A 22,698-nucleotide genomic window follows, 5' to 3' on the forward strand; every position below is an offset into this window, starting at 1 on the left:
TTGAAGTCATAAAACACTTCAATTCAATAAAATAGTAATAAATTTCTTGAAAAGCTGATGGGACCAAAAAAAACTGCCAATGAAAACTGTTTTCTCTTTGAAAAGCCTGTGTTTCAACTTTGAATATTTTCTTTATATTTCAGTACATTTCCATCTTTTTACCTGTGTCTAGATAAAAGAAAAGACATCAATGAAAATCAACTAGCATTTTTTGCTTCATGTCTTTATTGAATAGGTTCAAACGTGAAGACATTATTTGTAATAAAAAACAGAGTGAACAAGACACAACAGCAGCCATAATAATCTTACTTTTTCAAGCTAGTAACTTCCAGGATAACATATAAGCAATTTTTACAATTTTAATTTAGGCTTACAGTCATTTTTTTTATTCTACCACACTGGCAAATACTTAGGAAAATAAATAAAAATAAAATAAATGATGCATAGATCTAGGAAAATTTCTTAAACACTGAACTATTGCACAATAAATCAATGTAAGAATAATATATGCAAGTAATATAAAAATGCATTTAAACACACTGCATCAACATGTTTTATAATTCATAAATATATTTCATCTACTTACTGTTTATAATAATCTCTGGGTTCTAGAATTGGATGATTTCTTAACAACTCATTCCTATGTAGTACATTATAACATTTACTTGCTACTGTGAGAAACAAACATGTGCCACTTTGTTTAAGCTCATTTACCTACCCCCTTTCTTGAGGTCTTTGAAAATCTACTTGAAGGAAAATGGTGCTCAATCCTCAGCAAAACAAAAGTTTGAAGTTCTTCTTCATTTGATTTATAACAATTAGAACAGAAGAACATAAACTATTGAAATGCAATCCTAATACGTACATTATTCTCCCAAATTTATTACAGCTTATTCTAGTTGATGCACCCTTTCTTTTGACCAATATGACTGAATAAAGACAACCAAGAAAAAAATTAGTAGAAAGTCAGGAAAGAAATTATACGGTAAACAATTCCATTAACTCTGAGTTATTCCCCGCCCAAATGAAAAACAAAATTAAAAAACTAATGAATAAAATTATGAAGTATAAACACATTGCAGAGAAAGTTATAAGCCACAAATTTCTACACTGATCCTTACAGTTGATCAGAATCATAAATAAGAGGCTAAAAATTGCCTGTTACAGATTTACTTGTACCTTTATAAGATCAAGGCTCTTTTAGGTTTGACACAACAGAAATGACTACTGAATTACTGAATATGGCTGTACAAGCAATCAAGGACATCTACTACTAAATACTATGTTACACCGAAAGTGACAATGATTAGAAGCCCTACTTTAGTCAAAGTTAAAGAGAATGCATAATTAATTATTTGTGAATGTTTAATTACATAACAAAACAGTCATTCATTAAAGCAATACATTCTCAGTGGCTTTTTATTGTGATGTAAATGGTGTTTCAGCATTAAACACTAAAAAGAAAATTTGAGTAGGAAAAATTAGATATTCGCTTAACCTACTCATAACTACATCTAAGTATACTTCAAGTGACTAAAATTCAAATACTTTTTATCTGCATGCCCTGCACTATTATTGAAACTACTATTTATTAGGTAAGATGGTTTGTTTTAAAACCCACTGTAATAATTTCTTCTGAATTCAAATACATAGAAATAAACAGAGGATTCTGCAAGGAATTTTGTGCATCTTCTATTAAATAATTACATTTACAAAGTTTGCAAAAATGAAGCTGAAGTTGTCAATTAAAACTACTCTTCAGACATGAGATTGTGGGAAAGAAAGAAAAAAAGTTAAATTTGAAGACAAAAGTAGAAAGGATATATGCTCAACTAATATACACTGAGCACACTGATTTAAAAAAAAATCATTAAGCTCTAACTAGAATAAGATACATTTGTATTTTCAGCCTTGTGTCTCTGAAAAGAAAATTGCATAATTACATTTTAAAGAATGAGTAAAGATCTCTAAATTATATAATCAATAATATACCGAATAAAGGACAACATAGACCTGTAGGGGTTTTTTCCTTTTTAAAATATTTATAAATTTGTTAAAGAGCTCTACAGAAAAATGACCTACATAATTAATTGAAACTAAAAATATTCTCTTCGGTTCCAAAATTCCAAGCATCCCATCCTGCAATGATACTATCTGAAAATAGGCACCAATAATAGAATGTTTATTCTGATTTTTTTCTCAAGCAATGACCATCCTAAAGCTTGGCGGGCTAACAAGCACTAGTGTTCGCGAGCCCGTGGAGGTTTGCTTTATGTGCTTTAACAACAGCGAAAAACAATACCGAACGTAACGATTCCACTTGAAGTTACTTTCTGACCTATGATACGTGATTATTTCCTTGAATGGCACGGTCTGGGTTATCAGGTATTTATTATGTACAGTATATACACACACCTACACAGACATTAAACAGCCAAAGGATTATGCTCCAAAAATTGTTGAAAAAAGTATTTTGAATAATTTTAGCACAAAGTCACTTAGAGGAAGTGCTCTAGATGTCCCAGCAGTGAGAGTCGTAAATCTGGACTTAGCTCTTTTTCTTTGTGGATTCTGTTCACAGAACCATTCTTCGAACGCCACATTCACAGCAGAACTTTGCCCATTCTACTGGGTATTTAGTCCCACACTCGTGGCAGAATTTTGGTAAGTGTCCTGTGGAATTTCCTTCAATGCCTTTAATGTTTCCGCCGTTAAGTGAAGATACATAGTCTCCATCTGGCCTGGAGAGGGACGGAAAAAAAGCAGAAACACAAAGTTCATGTCAGTAGTTTTCAACCCATAACCCTTGGGAAGGAGAACCTAGTAGTAAATATAACTAAAGCTTGCTTAATCTCATAGTTAATATTCTTCTAGTTTAGATTAAAAAAGAATCACAAATGAACTCGTTTACAAAACAGAAACAGATTCACACACATAGAAAACAAACATGTTTACAGGGGAGGGGGAGGGAGGGATAAACTGGGAGTTTGGGATTGGCAGATACAAACTATGTACAGAATAGACAAACAGCAAGGTCCTACTGCAGGGCACAGGGAACTGTATTCAATGGCTGGTAGTAACCTATAATGGAAAATAATATGAAAAGGAATGTATGTGTGTCATTGTAAACTATACTTCAATTAAAACAAACAAAAAAAGAATTCATGGGGTCTTTTTCTAATCACTCCATCATGATCCACTATTCTATTTCGTTACTCTTGAATCAGTATCACACTTTCTTAATTACTATAGCTTCATAAATCATCCATGCATTCTTCTTTAACTTGTCCCAGCTAATGTTAGTCTTTTATTCTTTCATATGAAAAGAACTTCTCAGGATTCATATATTTTGCTTGAAAATTGCACTGAATTTATGCACTGATTTAAGGTATAATAGATAACTTTACAAAAAGTTTTATAATATTGAATTTTCTATTTTACAAAGAAGGTACATTTTTACTAAGGTTTCACCATCTTTGAAGTTGTGTCATTCTCTCTATCAAAATTAAAGCTCTTGCTTGGTTTTCAATTTTATTCCTGTGCACCCTGAATTTGTGTGTATCTGTGCATGGGTATTTCTAAAAACTGCATTTTCCGTTTGTTGCTGATAGACTGCAATAACTTTCAATATACTAATAACAAAACCAGTGAATTTACTAAAAGACAATTATATTTATTCATTCATTTTTTTGGATATTCTAAATATGATCATATTATATATAAGTTTTGTGTCCTTTCCATGTCTTGTAATTTTAATGTTTTTTTTTTACTAGTTAGGTTAAAATAGAAATGATTATAGCTGACATTCTTGTGTTATTTCTGTTTTGACAGAAAACGCTTCTTTTATGTCACCACCAAATATGAAGACTGATGTAGGGTTCTAGCAAATCTAGTGTTCTTGGCAATTTCTTCTATTCCTAATTTTCTAAGCTCTTCTTTTAAATTAAAAATAGGTGGTAAATCATGTGTGTGTATACATATATAAAAACTGACCAATTTTTTTAATCCTTTAATCTGTTGATGTGATTAAGTTATATTAACACTTTCTGAAATTAAATCAATTTTATTTTCTGTGATAAATCTAGAGAGTCACGAATTTCATGTTTGTGGATTGGGTCTGCTAAAATTCTTAGAGATTTTATACATTTTTTTCAAGTTTATAAGTAGGATTGATCGTAATTTTACATTCTCTTATTAGTCTGGGTATCAAAGTTTCCTAACCTTTGAAAAGAAGTTGAAGAATGCCGTTTTTCACTTCCTTCCCCCCGGAAAAGTTTAATTACTGAATCAATTTCTTCAATGATCATAATTTCAAGTTTGTTTGAAATCAGGTTTCGTAAGTTATCTTTTTCTAGGAAATCATGCGTTTCATCCAAGTTTCAAATTACTGGCATGATGTTCTTGTAATTTTAAATTTCTGCTGTGTCTGCAGTTACATTTCTCTTTTCATTCTGCATATTATTTGCATCTTCTCCCAAACCAAATTTTTTGCTTTGTTAGTCCTCCTCATCTATTATTCATTCACTTATTTGGAAAAATATTTACTGAGAGCCTAGTTTCTGTCAAGTACTCCTCCTGATCCTAGAGTTAGAGCAGTACAAAACAGATTAAACTCCTTGTGCTTGGAAGCTTACTGTTTTATGGAGAAGACAAAACACAGCATAAATAACATATACAGCGTGTCAGCTAGCAAACAATAAAGCAAAGGGGACACAGTACAGGGTGGCAGTGAGATTGTTCAGAGCCCTGAGGACTGCAGCACAGGGGACGAAGGATGAAAGAAGAGTCTGCAGCATGTAGTGACGACTAAGTAAATTAGAACAAAGGGCCTGGCAAAATTCAACTTGATGACAGTAGTGATGAGCAGGGAAGTTAAAGGTGAAGTATCACAAAGCACTCTGAAGTTCCTTCCCTCTCTGCTCCTGCCAACAACAATGCAGAGGCCAAGATTCAGAGTGCTCTAATCAGGATCTCTAGCAGCTGCTGGGCACCATCTTGGAGGAAGCTCCCATTGACCACCAGGTTTTTCCTTAATGCTGTTATAATCTTTTTATTTCATTAATTTCTGTTTTATCTTTACTATTTCATGTACTCAGTACTAATTTAGATTTACTTATTTATCAACTTCTTTGCTCATCAGTCCTCCTTGCAAAATTCCCCCTCTTTGGGACACTTTCCTCTTTTCTAAGGAAAAGAATGTTCTTTTAGTCATGGTCTACAGATGATAAATTTTCTCATTTTTTTGTCTGAAAATGGCTTTATTTCATTCTCATTCTTTGACTGATAGTTTAGGTCACTGGTTCACAAGTGATGTCCTCAATCTGGCAGCATCAGCATTATCTGAAACTTACTGTCAATGCAAAACCTTGTGCCCCATTCGAGACTCACTGAGTGAGAAATCCTTGAGTGAGGCCAACAAGCTGTGTTAAAATTAGTGCTCTGGGTGATTCTGATGCACATTAAAGTTTGAGAACCACTGATTCAGTTGGTATACAATCAAAGGTCAGCAGTTAACTTCCCTCAGCACCCTGAATGTGCTGATTCCACTGTCTTTGGCTCCACAAGTGAGCTGTGTACTAGCCGGGGGATCCTCACGCTGTCTAAGTGATGTTCTTTCCCTGTGGCTGCTTTTAAGATCTCACAGTCTGTCTTCCCAAGTTTCATTACAGTTCCATCTATATGTTGTTTTCATTTTATTCATCCTGCTTGGGATTGTTGTTCTCTGATTTTGAGAACTTGTGTTTTTCATTAACCCTGGATTATTTTCAGGTATAAATTATTCAAAAATGCTGTCTCTCACTCGATTTTCTTCTTTTGACCCCTGATTCAACAATCTTAGACCTTAAAAATTAAAAATCCCCCTCACATCTCCCTTCTCTCTTGGGACTCCACTCTAGATAATGCCTTTAAATCTATCCTTTAGCTTATTTCTCTCTTCTTCAGCTGTGTCTAATCTGCAATTTAAACACTATATTTTGAGTTTTTTCCTTATATTGAGTTCTGTTTGGTTCTTTTGTAAAGATGCTCTAATCTTTTTGTGATGGTATATTGTCAAAGAGACTTCAATTCCCTCTCTTTTTTCTTTATATACTTTAAACTGACTTTATAATATTTATCTGATGATTTCAATATCTAGAGTCGTGGCTACTTGTGTTTTTTTTTTTTTTTTTTTGCTAACTCTCACTTATGACTGCTTATTTCTTCAAATAGTTTGAAGTTTCCATGTGTGATTTATAATTTAGAATTGTGAGCTCACATTTGCTCACTGTGAGAATCAGGAAGTCTAGGTTAAGGGTATTTCACACCAAAGATGATTTGCTTTGGTTTTGCTTTTACAGGCTCCAAGGGAACACCTAAATCAAAAGTATCTTTTTTTTTTTTCAGTTAAGAATTTCTTAGAATATGCAGATACTGTACTTTCAAAGCTTACACTTCCGTGCAGGTGAGCCTATAGTTAATCAGTTATCAGCGGGAATTCTCACATCCCTCTGAGCCATGCTAAGATAGACAAGTCTTCTTGGGTCTCTTTTCCTGGTTAGTGGATTTTTTTTCTCTAATCCACCCTTTCACTGAGAGATGACCCTCTGAATACTGTGATAGAAGGATTAACACAACTCTTTCTACTTTTCTGTGGACCTATTTGACCTTGGGAAAACTCCCTAGCTCTGTTTAATGAAAATCCAACACAGGTGAAATGCCAGTTTCTAGGCAACAGCACTTATATGCGGTCCACTGAAACTAGATATGGCCCTCAGGACAACCGGGAAGCTATGCCTATGGAACTGTTATAAGAGATACTGCTTCCCTTTGGGGACAAAGGATTGCTAATTAAACTGTCCCTACACCCACCTGTGAGATCTTGCTCTCTCATACCTAAGCTGTCAGCTGGACAGCTAAGGAAGATAAGCTCCAGGACTGCTGCAAGGGCTCCCATAAAAGAGAAACACCTGATGCTGCCCTGCTATCATCCCACATTTCCTGTAAATATTTCCAATGACAAAAGTAATATACCATCATATGAGTATCTCTGGCCAAGCTTAAGACCCCTTGCTGAGCACTGCAACAGTCCTGGCTTAGAGCAAGAGGCAAGGTGAGGAAGGGAAGGGAAAGTTGAGTTTTTGACACTGCATTTCTGTACCAGAAATTAATTCTTCTCTTCCACAATGACATTAAAACCCAAGCCTCTGCACAGTGAAAATTACTGAAAACCTCAAAAGCAACTGCAGTGTTAACTGCAGTTAAAATACCAATTTGATCTCTACCTTCCTTTATATTTTTATTCTGTGGCAGTTTCCCTTACTTTCCTGAGAGCTAAGCTATACATTAAAAGAGATACTTGTTCTTTTCAATACAACATTTCTAGGTATTTTAGGTGGAAGAGTCATCCAGGAAATGCAGTCTATCATACTTGCAGAAAAATAAATCTCTGAGATTTCTCCATGTTATAATTATTTCTGTCTGGAATGAGGGTAGAGTATAAGTCAAGTGAATAAGGCTCAGGGCTTCCCATCACATATAAACCATTGAAAAAGAAAAAGAAAAAGGAAAACAAAAGAATAACCCAAACTTATTTTTTTTAATGTGACGTTTGGCTCCGGCCTGTTGACACTTCTTTTGTCTACTTCTTTGGAAAGATAAAATAATCCTTTTATTTAAGCATATGTATTTATTAAGTTTTCCATTTTATAAGAGAATGCTAATACTCAGCATTGATTCAAATCACATGGCTCCACACATATTCAGTAACATAGTAGAGCCACACTCCAGGACTCCAAGAAACCTAAGTTCACATCTTTGATATTCAATGTATCAAAATCTCAGGTGAAACAAACAGAATTTATTAAAAACTTCTAGCTGAAAAAACAGCAATTCACCAGTTCCTCTATAGTTCTCATTTTATGCATAAGCAAAACCCTTAAAACTTTTTAAATGGCAGATGCCCAGATCCCACTCTCCAAGCCAAAGAAATCAAAATTTCTGGGAGGGACCTCAACATATTCATTTTTAGAAAGCTCCACAGATGCTTCTTTCTAATGAGCAACAAAGCTTGAGATCTACCATCTTAGATACTTGAAAAATCTGTCCCTGGATAAAATCTGAATAATGGATAGCTGTATATGTTATATACTTATAACAAAAGCAGACAATATACATACAGTTATACATAACACACCCACATTACAACTATTTTTAGTGAATCATAGGATATCATGTTGTAGGCCTGCATTGAAGGCATCCTAAAAAAAAAAATTAACTAGGAAATCTATTGCCATATTTAGCATGGATTCAGTAGGGATGCTAATTAAGAAATTATCCATTAAATTATCCAGTGCCTCCTTATGAGAAATCACAGGAGAAATTTTGAGGCCTCAAGACTAGTTGTACTTTCAGAAAGAGATTTATTTTTTTGTTTCAGACATCATGAATCATGTAACTAAGTACTTCTATCTTCTCTTGTAAATTGGCTGCCAATTTTTGGCCCAGGGCTCATCTATCTACAGGGCTCATGACACATATTTTTTGTGGACTAATCAAACTCCTTTTTTCACTGTTTCTTTTAATTCTTGTCTTTCCTTTTCCTATTCTTCTTTCATTAAAAAAAATTACCTCACTATACATCATGGCCTTCTGTACCTTTCCTTAAAACTTTCAAATAAGATGGGATACATATAAAAAAATAAATAACTGGAATGATTTCATTATATGCTTAAAAACAGAGTGAATGTCGAAGTTGTGCAAATATTGTCACAGATTAGAAACAGAAGTACATGGATTATCACAATTTCAGCAGGGGAGTTTAAATGTATTAAAATGAGGCTGAAAATTATAATAGCAGTGGTATAAAGGGTCTATTATTCAATTTGTAAAGGCAAAAATAATCATGTTCCAGTTAAAATTAAGACATAAGAAACACCAAATGCATCTAGTGGAACTGAACAAATTGTCCCTGAGCATTTACCATAAAACTTACAAGTACAAGAAAACATTATTTATGTCCAAACCATTTCTTTAATGTATAATGTAAAAGCCAAATTAAATAATATAGCAAAGGAAATATTTGATTTTCTATGAATGGCCTGATAGAAATTTTTGTATATGTCCCTTGGAAAACTACGTAACACTCATTTTTATTTATTATAATATCAGAGCTAAATATACCTGGTCACGTAGCTCTCTGTATATGTTTTCCTTTTGCTTGTAAGCACACCTGAGGCAGGATTTCGAGCCAAACTAGGTGGTGTGGAATTTCGAGGTTTGATGTTAGCTCTAGAAGAGAGAAAGAGAGGCCATAATGAAAAAACTATTGAATAGTAAGCATTTATTTCTCAAATTGCTAATTTGCGTGATTAGAAAAATAATTAGAAGCTGTAAAGAAGTAAGTTCAAAAGATTAAAATCCAAATAATTATTTCAAATCTGAAATCCTTAATACCAAGGATAAACCAAAGCATTTTGCATTTAGTAATGGTGCCTGGGGCAAAAAATCACTGAAACATGTATATATTCTTTACACGAAATGTGTAAGTTAATCATTCTAAAAGCCTTCAAATTTAAGTTTAAATATATAGTTTTCTCAAAATAGAAATGTGTTTGTTCAGTGCCTATGAATAACTGTTAAATAATAATGTGAAGCATACAAAATGTGGTTAAAAAATTAGCTAACCATTTTAAGAGGATAATATTCTATTTATGAAAGTCTGTTCTTGGAAACAGCAACTAAAATAAGTGGGTTAATATAATTTTGCCTTTAAAGATTTCATTTCACCAACTATACAGCCTGGGCTATTTGTTATCAGTAAAGAGTTATGGTTGGATCATCACTGAATTTCCTTTCTGAAACTTCAGGAATCAAAGAAAGCTTAGATGGCTATATGATGGTCTAATGGTAAAAGTAAAGGCTTTGGAATTCAGATGAATCTGGGTTCAAATCCCAATTGCTCTCTGAGTCCATTCCCTCATTTATAAAATGTGACCATCATCATTATCTTATAGGAAGTCAGATATATAAACTGTAATTTACATAAACATTTAGCATAGCTGATTATGATCATGGTAATACTATTATTACTACTACGGCTATTGCTACTACAAGTTAACATTTATATAAAAGTGCTAACTACATGTGGTAGAGCTACATTTCTCTCTCTTTCATGTAAAATTTATTTAATCCTCATAATAATCCTATGAAGTAGGAAGGATTACTAATTCCATTTACAAATGTGCCAACTGAGGAAGAGTAGTTAAGTAACTTACTCAAGGGGACACAGCTAGTATGTTGCAGAACCAGGGGTCAGATGTTCAATAAAATGTTAGTTCCCTCCCCTCTTTAGAAATTTCATCAACTCTTTTCATTTCAGAGATAATCAATGTTGTGTTATATGAACAAGCAGAATACTTTAAAAAATTCCTTTAGATTGGAAGTTCTCAAACTTTTGCTCAAAATCTTCCTTCTCTACTTATATAGCAAAGTTAAAGAGCTACCTCCCACATACAGGCAGGTAATAACATCTACTATTTTTCGAGCTGCTGTTACATGCCAAATACGATGCTAAATACTACACCTATTTTGCTTTGTTTAATCTTCACAAAAATCTCAGAAGATATCACTCCCATTTTAAAGTTGAAGAGACTCATATTCAGACAAACTAAGTAAACTGCAAAACTATTACATGGCTAGAATATTTGAACTTGAATTTAGGTGGGTCTTTTTACAAATCTTATTTTCAGTACTCAATACTGTCACTCAAAGGGAGGCTCCCTTGAATAGTTACTTTAAATTATTTATAAACTTGGACAGGAATCATCTTGATGCATGGATGAGTTACCCTGGACCGCTTCAAGAAATGGCCTTCAAATGATCACTACAAGTCCATCCATGAGGTATTCCTACTCTACTTTTACACAGCCCTGCTAGGGATGTTGCAGAACTGCCATGTGCCTTTTTAGGAATTCAATCTCTAAAAATTCATTGGAAGAATGGCATTTCTTCCCGTAAGAGTCATAAGAGGAACAGGAAGCACTTTTTTTTTTGGCTATAGAACAGTCTTGTTAGAAATCCTATCACCTTCACATCATGTGTACATGAGATATATAGACAATACACTGGGATTTCAAAATTATAGAATAGATAAGCAAGATTATACTGTATAGCACAGGGAAATATATACAAGACCTTATGGCAGCTCACAGAGAAAAAATGTGACAATGAATATATATGTTTATGTATAACCGAAAAATTGTGCTCTACACTGGAATTTGACACAACATTGTAAAATGATTATAAATCAATAAAAAATATTAAAAAAATACAAACACACCCACACACATACACACACAATTTATCAATAAAGTTATTCAAATAATTAGAAAATTATTTTAAAAATTGAAGAAAAATATGATTATCAACAACAGCTGCAATTATTAAATGCCTGTCATGTATTTTTAGTAACATCCCCTATGAGGTGAAATCAGCATGACAAGAACCATCCTTAAGAGACTGGGTAGAACTGTTTTCATCAGTACTTGAAACACATGGCCCCAGTCTCACATGGTCAACACATTTTTCTTTCTGGCCAGAGTCTGAAAAGTGCTACTCTTACTGTGTGTCTATAATCAGCCTGCTATACAGTTCAAACAATAATAAAAGGAGGTTTAATTTTTGAATTGTACTTTATCCTAATGGCTAATCAATGTTTCTTTGAGATCTGCTTCAGAGGTACAGACAGTAGTAGTAGTACAAAGAAAAATGGCTCAGGCACAAATTCTTCCTCCTAGGATTTATCACTAACTACTTAAAAATAACACATGATGGCTGCTAACACATTAAAGACTTTTCCCACCTTTGTTTTATTGTATATCTAGTTAAATGTATTATCTATTGGTAAGAATAGGCCTTGGTTTAAAAGTTAGCCAAGGGAACTCTACTTAATAACATTTTTCAATTTTAGTAAGTAATTTAATTTATTAGACCCTAATTTCATCATTTTAAAATGAGAAGGGTTGACTTGGTTTTGGGGCCCAAACTAGTAAACCTCGAAGACGTACTTGGAAGTTCCAAGACTGCCACCGCCACGCTAGCCTCTCTTCACAGTTTGCTGGGCCAGCACGAAGATGGGAGTCTCCCTGGCAGTGTCATGTCCTTTACCTGCTTTATGTGGAATTTGTAACCATCTAACAAAAAGACTGAAGATCCCTGAGTTGAATGCTTTCTAAGATCTTTTTTCCCTGCTTTTTTATATTACTCATCGTCTGTTTAATTAAAAGATAATCTAGCAATATTATACATTATATATGGCATAATATACCCTATACTCTTCTTTTTAAAAATATTACTCCAAAAAAAAAGCTTCATAAAAGTAACTATTGAAGGTGACTTCTATTTCAATCCTCTAAAAATTAAAATTTAATGGATTAAAATGTACTCTTTGAAAACAGGTTTAGGACAATAGAAATGCTCATCAAAAATTAAAGCGTTATAAGTCCTAGAAGATTATTTAGCACTTATTGGCTTAAAAATGATGAAATAAAAAAAATTTAAGTATAGGAATGTACAAATTTATAGGATTCCATTATATAAAGTCTTTAAGGAAATATCTGAAAAAGATTAGCTATACTGCATTACAAATACTTACTTGTAAATGGGTAATAACTCATGTCTTTTGATGGCACTGTCTGATTTTGTATCACTGTCATACAACCTTTGCACATGTCTTCCAGTTCGAAGTGGAGGGCCTAACTTGTCCATCTTACTATTAAAATATATAAAGGTGTACCCATAAGGAGAATGCTACTGTTTGTGTCTTTATATTAAAAAAAAATTTAAGACATTATTTTGGTTCATCAGAAATCTACCCACCAAGCTCTTAATTATCTGACTACCAGGGTAAGGACTGGTGTCAAAAAGAATCCTCAGATAATTCATACAATGTCTGTTACTAGATACGAAAATTCTGACTATGAAGGCCACCCTGCCAGTTTCGTTAAACATCCAAATAAGTTCCACATTTACACAGAGCAGGACAATGGAATCAACAACAACAACACAAACTTAAGAAGGGCAACAACTATTTCAAGTAAAATTTATGCAGCTAGAGTTGAACTGAAAGTTGTTATTCTGCTAAATAAAAGACAGATTTGATGTTTGTTCTCATGGAGCTCACTTAATCCAATTTCCCCTTCCCTAAATTCACAGAACTTTTCTCTTTTTCCTTCTTGCTTATTTCATGACTTTCTCCACATTTAAAAATTCCAACTATAAAATAAGAAATCAACTAATACATACTATTATTTTTATCCCTGTCTGACTTTCTAACAAAGAATAACTATTTCTGAAATTTATCCAGAGAAATGTAAAACACGATCCTATGTGAAAAACATGGACGGCCATTCTGAAAAATCACAAGTCACAATGTTAAGCAGACATGCCATCTGAAGCTTTCTATTTTTTTTTTTTAACCTAAAGTATAAAGGATCTCCATCTAGAAGATAACAGAAAAAACTGCAGGATCGCAGAGATTTCTTTGTTTTATATCAACGAAATAATATATATTATGACCAACCAATATCCATTCATAGTAGGTAGCAGGAAAAATTAATAAATTAGAGCTATCTTAAATGACTGGGAATGACACATCATTGTTTGATAATTTAAAAAGTATACTTGTTTTCAGGGGTGCTTGTTTACTCATTGAAATCCTGAGCACCCACTGTATGTATCAGGCACTGTGCGACATTCAGGGAATATTGTGGTAAGACAGACAGACTCGATGCCTGTTCTTATAAGAGAGTGTAGTGTCTGATCATTTCTCTAAATAAGTATCTCTAAGGAGGGACACGTTTTACCCACTATTCGTTCCTTCAGTATCCTACACACAACAGGTATTTTGTTGTAAAAATTGACATTAATACTTCGCTGGTGGAGGTGCTTATATTAGATGGTGTTTACATTAGGTGTTTACATCACATTATTTAAAATATTTTAAATGCCTCCATTAAATATATACATATACATAACAAAAATTTCTAAAATGTTTGAGATTAAATTTTATAGGTTTTATTTGTGAAAGATTACCAGAAAATTCACCTATTTAGAATTTTATTTAATAAATCAGATTTTTGTTTGAATTACTTAACAGTAATCAAAATATTAGTAATCAAAAGATTTATTGTTCCAAATAGCGTTTATCTTATAGAAGAAATCTGTGGATTTGGAAAAAGAAATAAAGATCTTACTTTCTCAGAAAAAAGTTACTGAAATTAAAATTTAGAAAATTTTAAAATTTGGAAGTATTTTAAAAAATCAATTCCTTTAATATGATAAGAACTACTAAAATCTTACAAATAATACAACAAAGGAAATGGATAAAATCTAATAAAAATCTAAAGGTAATTGTCTAGTGGAAATATTACATATTTACCATATATAAGAGAATTGATACTATTTTCAGATTTCAAAAACCTAATTAAAAGGCAGGTTCCAATGATTTTACTGTATTACATACCTGTGTTATGAAATTCAACTCAATTGCTCTATCTACCTATGTATATGTATGTGCACACACACACACACACACACACAATTCAAATGTTACTTAGGCTGAATGTTAGTAAATATTGTTATTAAGCTCAAATCACCTAAACTTACGTTCTGCTATAATTTGTTACCATTATGCTATCATCAAGGTCTAACGATACAAAAACAAAACTAAAAATCTCAATAATGTAATCAAGATCATATAATATCTAAATTTATCTTACATAAATACATTTTATGTAATTTTAATGATAATTTTAATACAAACATATTTATATATAAATTTTAATTTACATCCCTTTTAAGTACTTTTATATATAAAATCTTGATTATATGTTGTTTAGATATCATGAAATTACAGTCAATGTTGGGGTAATTAATTTTAAAATTATCCTGGGACCTAATTAAACTTAAAAGCTTTTGTACAGCAAAGGAAACCATCAACAAAACAAAGACAACCTACTGAATGGAAGAAAATATTTGCAAATGATATGATCTATAAGGCGTTAATTTCCAACATATATAAATAGTGGATACAACTCAACATCAAAAAAATAAACAACTCAATTAAAAAATGGGTAGAAGACCTGAATAGACATTTTTCTAAAGAAGACATACAGATGGCCAACAGGCACAGGAAAAGATGCTCAATACTGTTAATCATCAGAGAAATGCAAATTAAAACCACAATTATTTCTTCCAAGATGCAGGGCCTCCCATTGTGTGCTGAGGAAGTTACTGCAACCTCTATCTCCACTCAAAAGAAAGAAAAAACACACAGTTAGGTACCACTTCATACCTGCCTGAATGGCTATCATCAAAAAGACCACAAATAATAATGCTGATGAGGATGCGGAAAAAAAGGTAATACTCGTAACACTGTTGGTGGGAATGTAAACTGGTGCAGCCACTGTGGAAAGTAGTAGGGAGGGTCCCCAAAAATCCAAAAATAGAACTACCATATGATTCAACAACTTCACTCCTGGGGATATATTTTAAAAAAATTGTGAAAACACTGATTTGAAAAGATGCATGCACCTTTGTTCACAGTAGCATTATTTACAATTGCCAAAATAGGGAAGAAACCTAAGTGGCCATTAACAGATGAATAAATAAAGAAGATGTGAGATACACACACACACACACACACACACACTACACACAAAATAGAATACTTCTCAGCCATAATAAAGATATTTTGCCATTTGGAATAACATGGATGAACTTGGAGGTTATTATGCTAAGTGAAGTAAGACAAAGAAAGACAAATACTGCATGATATCACTTATATGTGGAATCTAAAAAAAATGAAATAAAGTGATAAATATAACAAAAAAGGAAAAGACTCACAGATATAGAGAACAAACTAGTGGTTACCAGTGAGGAGAAGGAAGGAAGGAAGGGCAAGATAGGCACAGGGAATTAAGAGGTACAACCTGTTATGTATAAAACAAGTTTCAAGGATATATTGTACAACATGGGGACTACAGCCAATATTTTACAGTAACTATAAATGGACTATAACCTTTAAACATTGTGAATCACTAGTTTTGTACCTGAAACTTATATAATATTTTACATCAACTATACCTTAGCAAAAAATTAAAAATAATCATTTATGAAAGAAGACCTTTCAAATACTTAAATCTTTCCATAAACTATCTCAGATCATATGTATAACAGACCATTTCTTATGTACCATGTTCATATATATATTTTAGTGAACATGAACACTTCCTTGCTTCCATCTCCTTTTCTACTGAATCCCTTCTTTTCTGTCCCTCAAGCTTCAGCAGCACTAAAGGTAAGTCAAAGAATCAACAACATAAAGGAATATTTGGAAAGAGATTGAAATTTATGCAAAAATGGTGACGTATTTTCAAAAGGAATATAAAGTTTTCAACCCAACTGACTGCTCTTCGGTTGAAATTTCTTCACTATGTCTTTCTTGGTCTTGCAAAACCTTCAGCAGCTGATTTAAGGATGTGAATAAAATGAGTACAGGAACTAGGAAGCCTCTGTCTATTACACGTTTTGCCCTGTCCTCAGAGGCCTTACATGTTTTAGGTTATGAAAAAAAGTCACCTTTGTTGATTTTAATATTGAATTTATACATTATCTACATCTGGGGTTACTCTGACAATAAATTTTGGGAAAGTACAATGAAAAATCTACCTTATTAATAAGTATTTTTACATTATTCACAAAGTTTGAGGACTGTAATTTCAATTTAATAGTAACCATTAAAAAACTATCATTATCAATGTTTTTAGAGTGCCTCTATGCTATTTTTCTTTTAAAGGGTCGAATTCAGTAACGATGATGATACACCCAGGTCTGAAAGAAACTGAGGCAGGAATAAAATCCATTCAGCAGTTAAAGTAGTCTTGTTGCTACTGAGGAAAAAAAGGAAGGTATTTTGAAGTCACCCAAGCACACCTATATAGAGTAAATTTGGTGCAGAGCAAGCAATCTGATACATATAACGGAACCCTCATATGAAATTCACAGATAGGTCCCTAAATTGGCACTAGATCTAGTCAGAGTCAACATGAAAATGTAGTTGTAATAATCCCTCACTATTCTTTCAATTCAACCACAGAAATGTGTTTCAATGAATTTTTAAAAGTTAAAAAAAAAACAACCCTTGGTTCTGTGGAACACTAATCTATGGCCTATCTTCCTAGATATTCCACATGACTTAAAAAAATCATTCCATCATTGGGAATAAATAAAGAATCCTTAAAATTCCTATCTTCAAACTATAAATATCTAATTCCTTCAATAACTTATTCTAAAACAGGGAGTGGCGAACTTTTCCTATGAAAAGCCAGACAGGAAATATTTTAGGCTCTGTGAGCTATACTGTTTCTGTCATAAAGACTCAACCTTACTACTGCAGCATGAAAACAGCCAAAGACAAAGCAGAAACAATTGGGTGTGGCCATGTTCCAATAAAAACAGCTCGGCAGGATTTGGCCCTCAGGCCGTAGTTTAAAAAGATCACCTGCTCTAAAATATCACATTTCCATACATGGGAGGATACCAGTATTTTAAGACTCGGAAAATCTAAACGAAACGTAGATTCCAATGATAATTTTTAAAATTTCACCATAATTAATGATAAGTATCACTACTTTATCCTGTATTCCTAGATAAAAATACATTACATTTTGTCAAGCTGATCCATTTCTATAGATGATAAACTATTCAATTTTGACCTAGACTTTTAAAAGGACTATCTCTAGTAGGACGTAACTGCCACGATATGAGTAAGATTATCTAGAAAGGAACAATAATTTGGCAGGCTTTCTAAATATTCATAGTTGAATGAGCATTTTAAGAACTATTTGGCAATGATATCAATCTGTTTCTAATTTGGGATAAACAAACCCAGGGAAGGTCCTTGTTTACTGTTAATACTGTAAGAATGAATTCTTTGGAAATAAGCCACTCTATCTTGTAGGCCTGTAACTAGCAGAGTAGGTAAAATAAAAAGATGAGTTTTGAAATAATACTGGGAAAAATTTTACCAAGTGATATTTTGTGTCTTTGTAGACATCCATAGCTATGACATTCTGAGGCACTCAAAATTTTGAAATCTGTCATACTTCTACTTTTGATTCTAAACTCATCAATCCTATACAGATAATTTAGTATCTCAACTCCCTGGCGAAGTTAGCTTCCCTAATCCAATAGCCTAAAAATCATCTTTATCCACATAAGAAGCCAAACTCTGCAATTCTAGGTTGTTTTAGACATTTCCAGATCAATCATAAAAGACACAGAAGTTTATAAAAATGTAAGTAATGATCCAAACAAACTACACGCATCAAAAGAATGGCTTATGAGAAAAGCCTGCTTCTACTCATACAAAAATATACTTAAAAACTAGACATTTCTCCTCACTTTTGTTAATATAAAGAACGAGAAACCAACTTCATTTATTAAGAAATGTTCCTCACATGCATTGTTTCTCTAGTTTAACCACACCTACTATAGCCTATCTCCAAAGTAAACTCCAATTTTTCACAGTAACTGAACAGAAGTAAATCTCTGAAACTGGATATTTTAGCTATTGAAAATTATCAGCTGAAATATCCATTCAAGCTGGTAATCAACCATTAAGAAAACACAATTCTCAAGGCATGACTGTACACTCTCTGACGCAATTCAAGTGTGGTGATATTTATTTTAAAATGCTGTTTCATCACATTTCTAAAATCTCCTAGGAGCAAAGAAAATCACCTTTTAGCATAAGAAAACAGTTTTCCATTGGGGGTATGCCTCGCTTAAGAAAAGTTGTTAAAATCAGTTGACCCACAGATTGTGAAGTTAATTATTCAAACATGAGAATTTTTCCTAGGAAAAAGATAAATTTTTCTGTGGTATGACCCCAATAAATACTAAATATCACAGAGCACTGGTTTGTATGATTAAAGCTGACCACAATAAAAATTTACATACCAGACTTTAAGTAATCCCAACCTACTGAAGTGACTTTATTTTACTAATCTCAGAGGATGCTCAATTTCTTAAACAGTACAGCTAACCAGATGTCTGAATCCTATCTTTATTCAATCCTGAATTGTCTGTGCCAATAATAATACTGTCATAAAAACCACAAGCAATTATCTCACCAGTACCAGAACCATAATTTGGTGATGTGCCAAAAGGTTGACAAATGAGAAATTTAATTTACTGATTCACTATTTTTTCATTTGTTCACCAAAAGTTTGTGTGCCTATGCCAAACATCATACCACATTTGAGAGCTGCATCTGTCAGCAAGGCAGACACACAGAACTTTGCCATCAGAACTTCTAATCTAGCAAGGGAAACACAAATCATGACCTCAATAATTCTAAAAAAGGAACAAGTTCTGCCACTAAAGAGGCAGCCATGATTGGTTCTATTTAATATACTAATGTTCCACTTAATATAGTTAATATATCTGTCCAATAATATTGGCCAGAAGCACATACCACTACTCTCTTTCCAGTAATTGGAAACACTCCTATAATATGTAAGGATCGTATATAGAATGGACAATTGGGATTTAAATAGTTATTTTTGACAATTTAATATTGTATGGGACAACCAAAATTTTTAAATCTTTATAGCATTGTAGCAGTGCATAACTTATGAAATTATTGTGCCCAAAGTCTTTGCTTGTTAGTGAAAACATTTTCTCCTAGAAATCAAAAAATGTTGGTCAGATTTCCTTAGATCAGTTGTCAAGGTGTAAGCAGAATTACAGAATGTTGTCAGAGTGAGACAGAGAAAAGACCTTTGAACAAAGTCTATAGCTATTTAGTGACAAAATAGGATCTAGAAACCTAGTTTTTGAATCCAAAGTCAGTAACCCTTTTCATTATACCAGCCAGCTTCACATGCCCTACTAAAATTACAGGGTGTCAGTACAACTTAATATTGCCAACTGATACAATTGATAGGAGAGGCACTAAAAATTATCAGCCTTTTAATTCATAATTGACTATAAATGAAACTATTGTTTGTAAAGCTGAAACGTATTGCTATGTCTGTACTTTAAATATCTAATCAGTCAACTCTAGAGAAGTGAAAAAAAAAATCAAATCAGTTTTTTTAGTGCTGGAAGAAGAGAACCTTTTACTTTTCAACCATCTGTTCTACTGATAACCAGTCTCTTTCTTAAGGATAACCTGTCTCTTCTTGGAAGCACAACAAAAGGAAAAAACATTTAACTCATCAGATCTTGTTAGTTGACCGTTTTCTTTTTCTACAACGATACTTACATTAAACTCCTTTTCAGTCTTACACTATGTAGTCCAAATTAGGAGACAAAAGGGAGCTACTCTATTGATAGATACCATTGTATATATTTCCCACATAAAAACCAAAATAACATAGATCTGAAAATAATGTGTGCTGTATTTCCTAAATCAACTTTATCAGTATCTATAAAGACATAAGGCCACATTCTAATGCTCACGTGGCAATCCTTCAATTTTCTGATTTATCAAAGTGGAAAGTGAGTTTCTACTGGAATAAAAGGACTTCTATTAAAATCTCTAGTGTTATCAACAACTTTTCCCATATTAAAATAACTGTTGAAAGCTTAATTATACTATTTTATTAAAAGCCATGTATATAAAACTGAAGACAGATTAAAAAGTATTTTAAAAGTATTAAACAAACAGAAAAGAACAACCCACAGATAATATTTCAGCGTATTTTCTTTTTCGTCTACATACATTTTTATAGTTTCTATCAAAGTACACATGGAGTTTGTATCCTATATACTTTGTAATAGTAGAAGAATCTTTTTAAAATGTATACATATTTTAGGATCATATAATATCTCTTTGTAGATTTTCATAATTTGTTATTCAAAGCAAGACATACAGGTGATTCTACTTTTTTTTTCACATTATTATAAAACCATGCCAGAGGAGTCCAGCATTTAGATCCAAAGAGACTCCATTTGTATTCCACTTCCAACTCTTAAGAGCTGTGTGGCTTCGAGCATATTACTTTGCTTCTCTGATCCTCTCATCCTAAGGCAGTGGGGAGGTTTTAGTAAAAATAATGTAAAATGTCTAGCACAGTGTCTGATACATGCTTAATAAATAATGGTTATTATAAAAATCATTCATATTTTAAGTCATTTCCTTAGACTAGATTCCCAGAAGTAAAACTATTCGATGGAAAATATGAATGTTTTTAAGGCTCTTGCTAAACACCACCGTATTTTCTTTCAAATTGGTTATACTAATTTACACTCTCAGCAGCAGTACGTGAGCTCCTGATCAGCAATATGTTAAAAGACACACTTAGAAAATTAAGATTAATGAAAAAGCCAATTACCTAAACAAAATAAAATCTTAGTATCATTTATATATGCATATATATATGAATCACCAATAAATTAAATTCAATGTAGACTTACCCTACATGAGGGGCTGCTATCCCTTTATGGGAGGGAGATAAGGTCTGAAGTTTGCTTCCCAAAGAGCTGCTAACTGAAGACACTTTACCTGAAGGAACACCTTATAATAAAAAAGGTATTAGTTTTAACAACACTCTGAAAAAGAGAAATCACGTAAAACAGAGAAACTGACCAAGAAAACAATGCTTTAGTGGCAATAAATTTTTATGGCAATAAATAAAAACAAAATTTCCAAGGAACAACACACAGCAGCCTTCATTTCTAATGTCTGTATTTCTTTCTTACAACTTACATACAAATAAAGGTACACTTTGGTAGTCAATATCATCTTTAAACCACTAAAGATTTTTCTATTAAGGATAATTGTCAAGTTCAGAGAGGTAAATGCAGAAATGAAGGGGAAAATACTGTGGTCAGAGTCAAGAAAAGAACGTGGCAGACAATTCTGAAGAGGTGATACAGCAGTGACACCATGAAGAACAGACATATAAGCTAAAAAAAAAAAAGAAAGAACTATAATATATCTAAAGTAGAAGCTATTGAAAGTTACTTTATTTTTACCCAAAGTAATTACTTACCCTCTACATTTCATCATAATTATAAATCTATTTTTAATAACCCAGAACAGACTACAATCATCATTTCCTTCTCTACCTCCACTGTTTAAAGAAAACAAGTTATTTTATTGATTTCATTACCTACGACACTTTTGCTAGTGCCACTTGGTTGGGGTAATCGTGAAGATCCTGATGAGGTGGTTCCAGGAGAATTTGACTTTTTAAGTGCAGGTGGCTTATACTAAAATAATGAAAATAAAACATTTTATCAACATCACTTTTTGATTATGGATTGTAAACCAATATTTCAAAAGTGAACATTCCTTTAAATGAGTAATCTTTTTATTAGCTACTGAATTACCCAAATTGAGAAACTATAGATTAAAATATATCTCCTTAGAGAGAAGTTTCCCAAAATATGTTTCTTCTCATAACTGGAGTACTAAAAGTTTGGCTCAAATGTTCCACTGCAAAAATAAACTAAGTGCAATTTTTCCCAGTTCAGAGAAAAACAAAATAGATCAGATGGAAAAAATTTCCTCAATGTCAAGATTCTAAGCACCAAACAAATGATAGAAAAACTTAGAAACATCCAGTGATGCTCACTTGGTGGTGTAGCTTTAAAAGTCAAGATTTTTCCACATTCCTGAGTGTGGTCTTATATTTCATATATTATAAT

The 22,698-nt window shown here is 32.6% G+C and overlaps 1 protein-coding gene across 2 annotated transcripts in view; it reads right to left on the reverse strand.

Moving 5' to 3' along the window:
- Positions 1-202: 202 nt before the first annotated feature.
- Positions 203-22,698, reverse strand: part of ZC2HC1A (zinc finger C2HC-type containing 1A) — a 43,090-nt gene continuing 20,594 nt past the window's right edge. Inside the window, exons 6-10 of one of the 2 annotated variants that reach the window (XM_031692293.2) lie at positions 22,161-22,260; positions 21,463-21,562; positions 12,632-12,748; positions 9,160-9,267; positions 203-2,741 (exon numbers count right to left, since the gene is read on the reverse strand). In XM_031692293.2, coding sequence (XP_031548153.1) covers positions 2,576-2,741; positions 9,160-9,267; positions 12,632-12,748; positions 21,463-21,562; positions 22,161-22,260 — 591 coding nt within the window. In that variant the 3' untranslated portion in view covers positions 203-2,575. The remainder of the gene's footprint in view (positions 2,742-9,159; positions 9,268-12,631; positions 12,749-21,462; positions 21,563-22,160; positions 22,261-22,698) is intronic. The other variant, XM_006202394.4, reaches the window with a different exon arrangement.

This window comes from Vicugna pacos, chromosome 29 (assembly GCF_048564905.1).
Source record: "Vicugna pacos chromosome 29, VicPac4, whole genome shotgun sequence".
NCBI classification, from domain to species: domain Eukaryota; kingdom Metazoa; phylum Chordata; class Mammalia; order Artiodactyla; family Camelidae; genus Vicugna; species Vicugna pacos.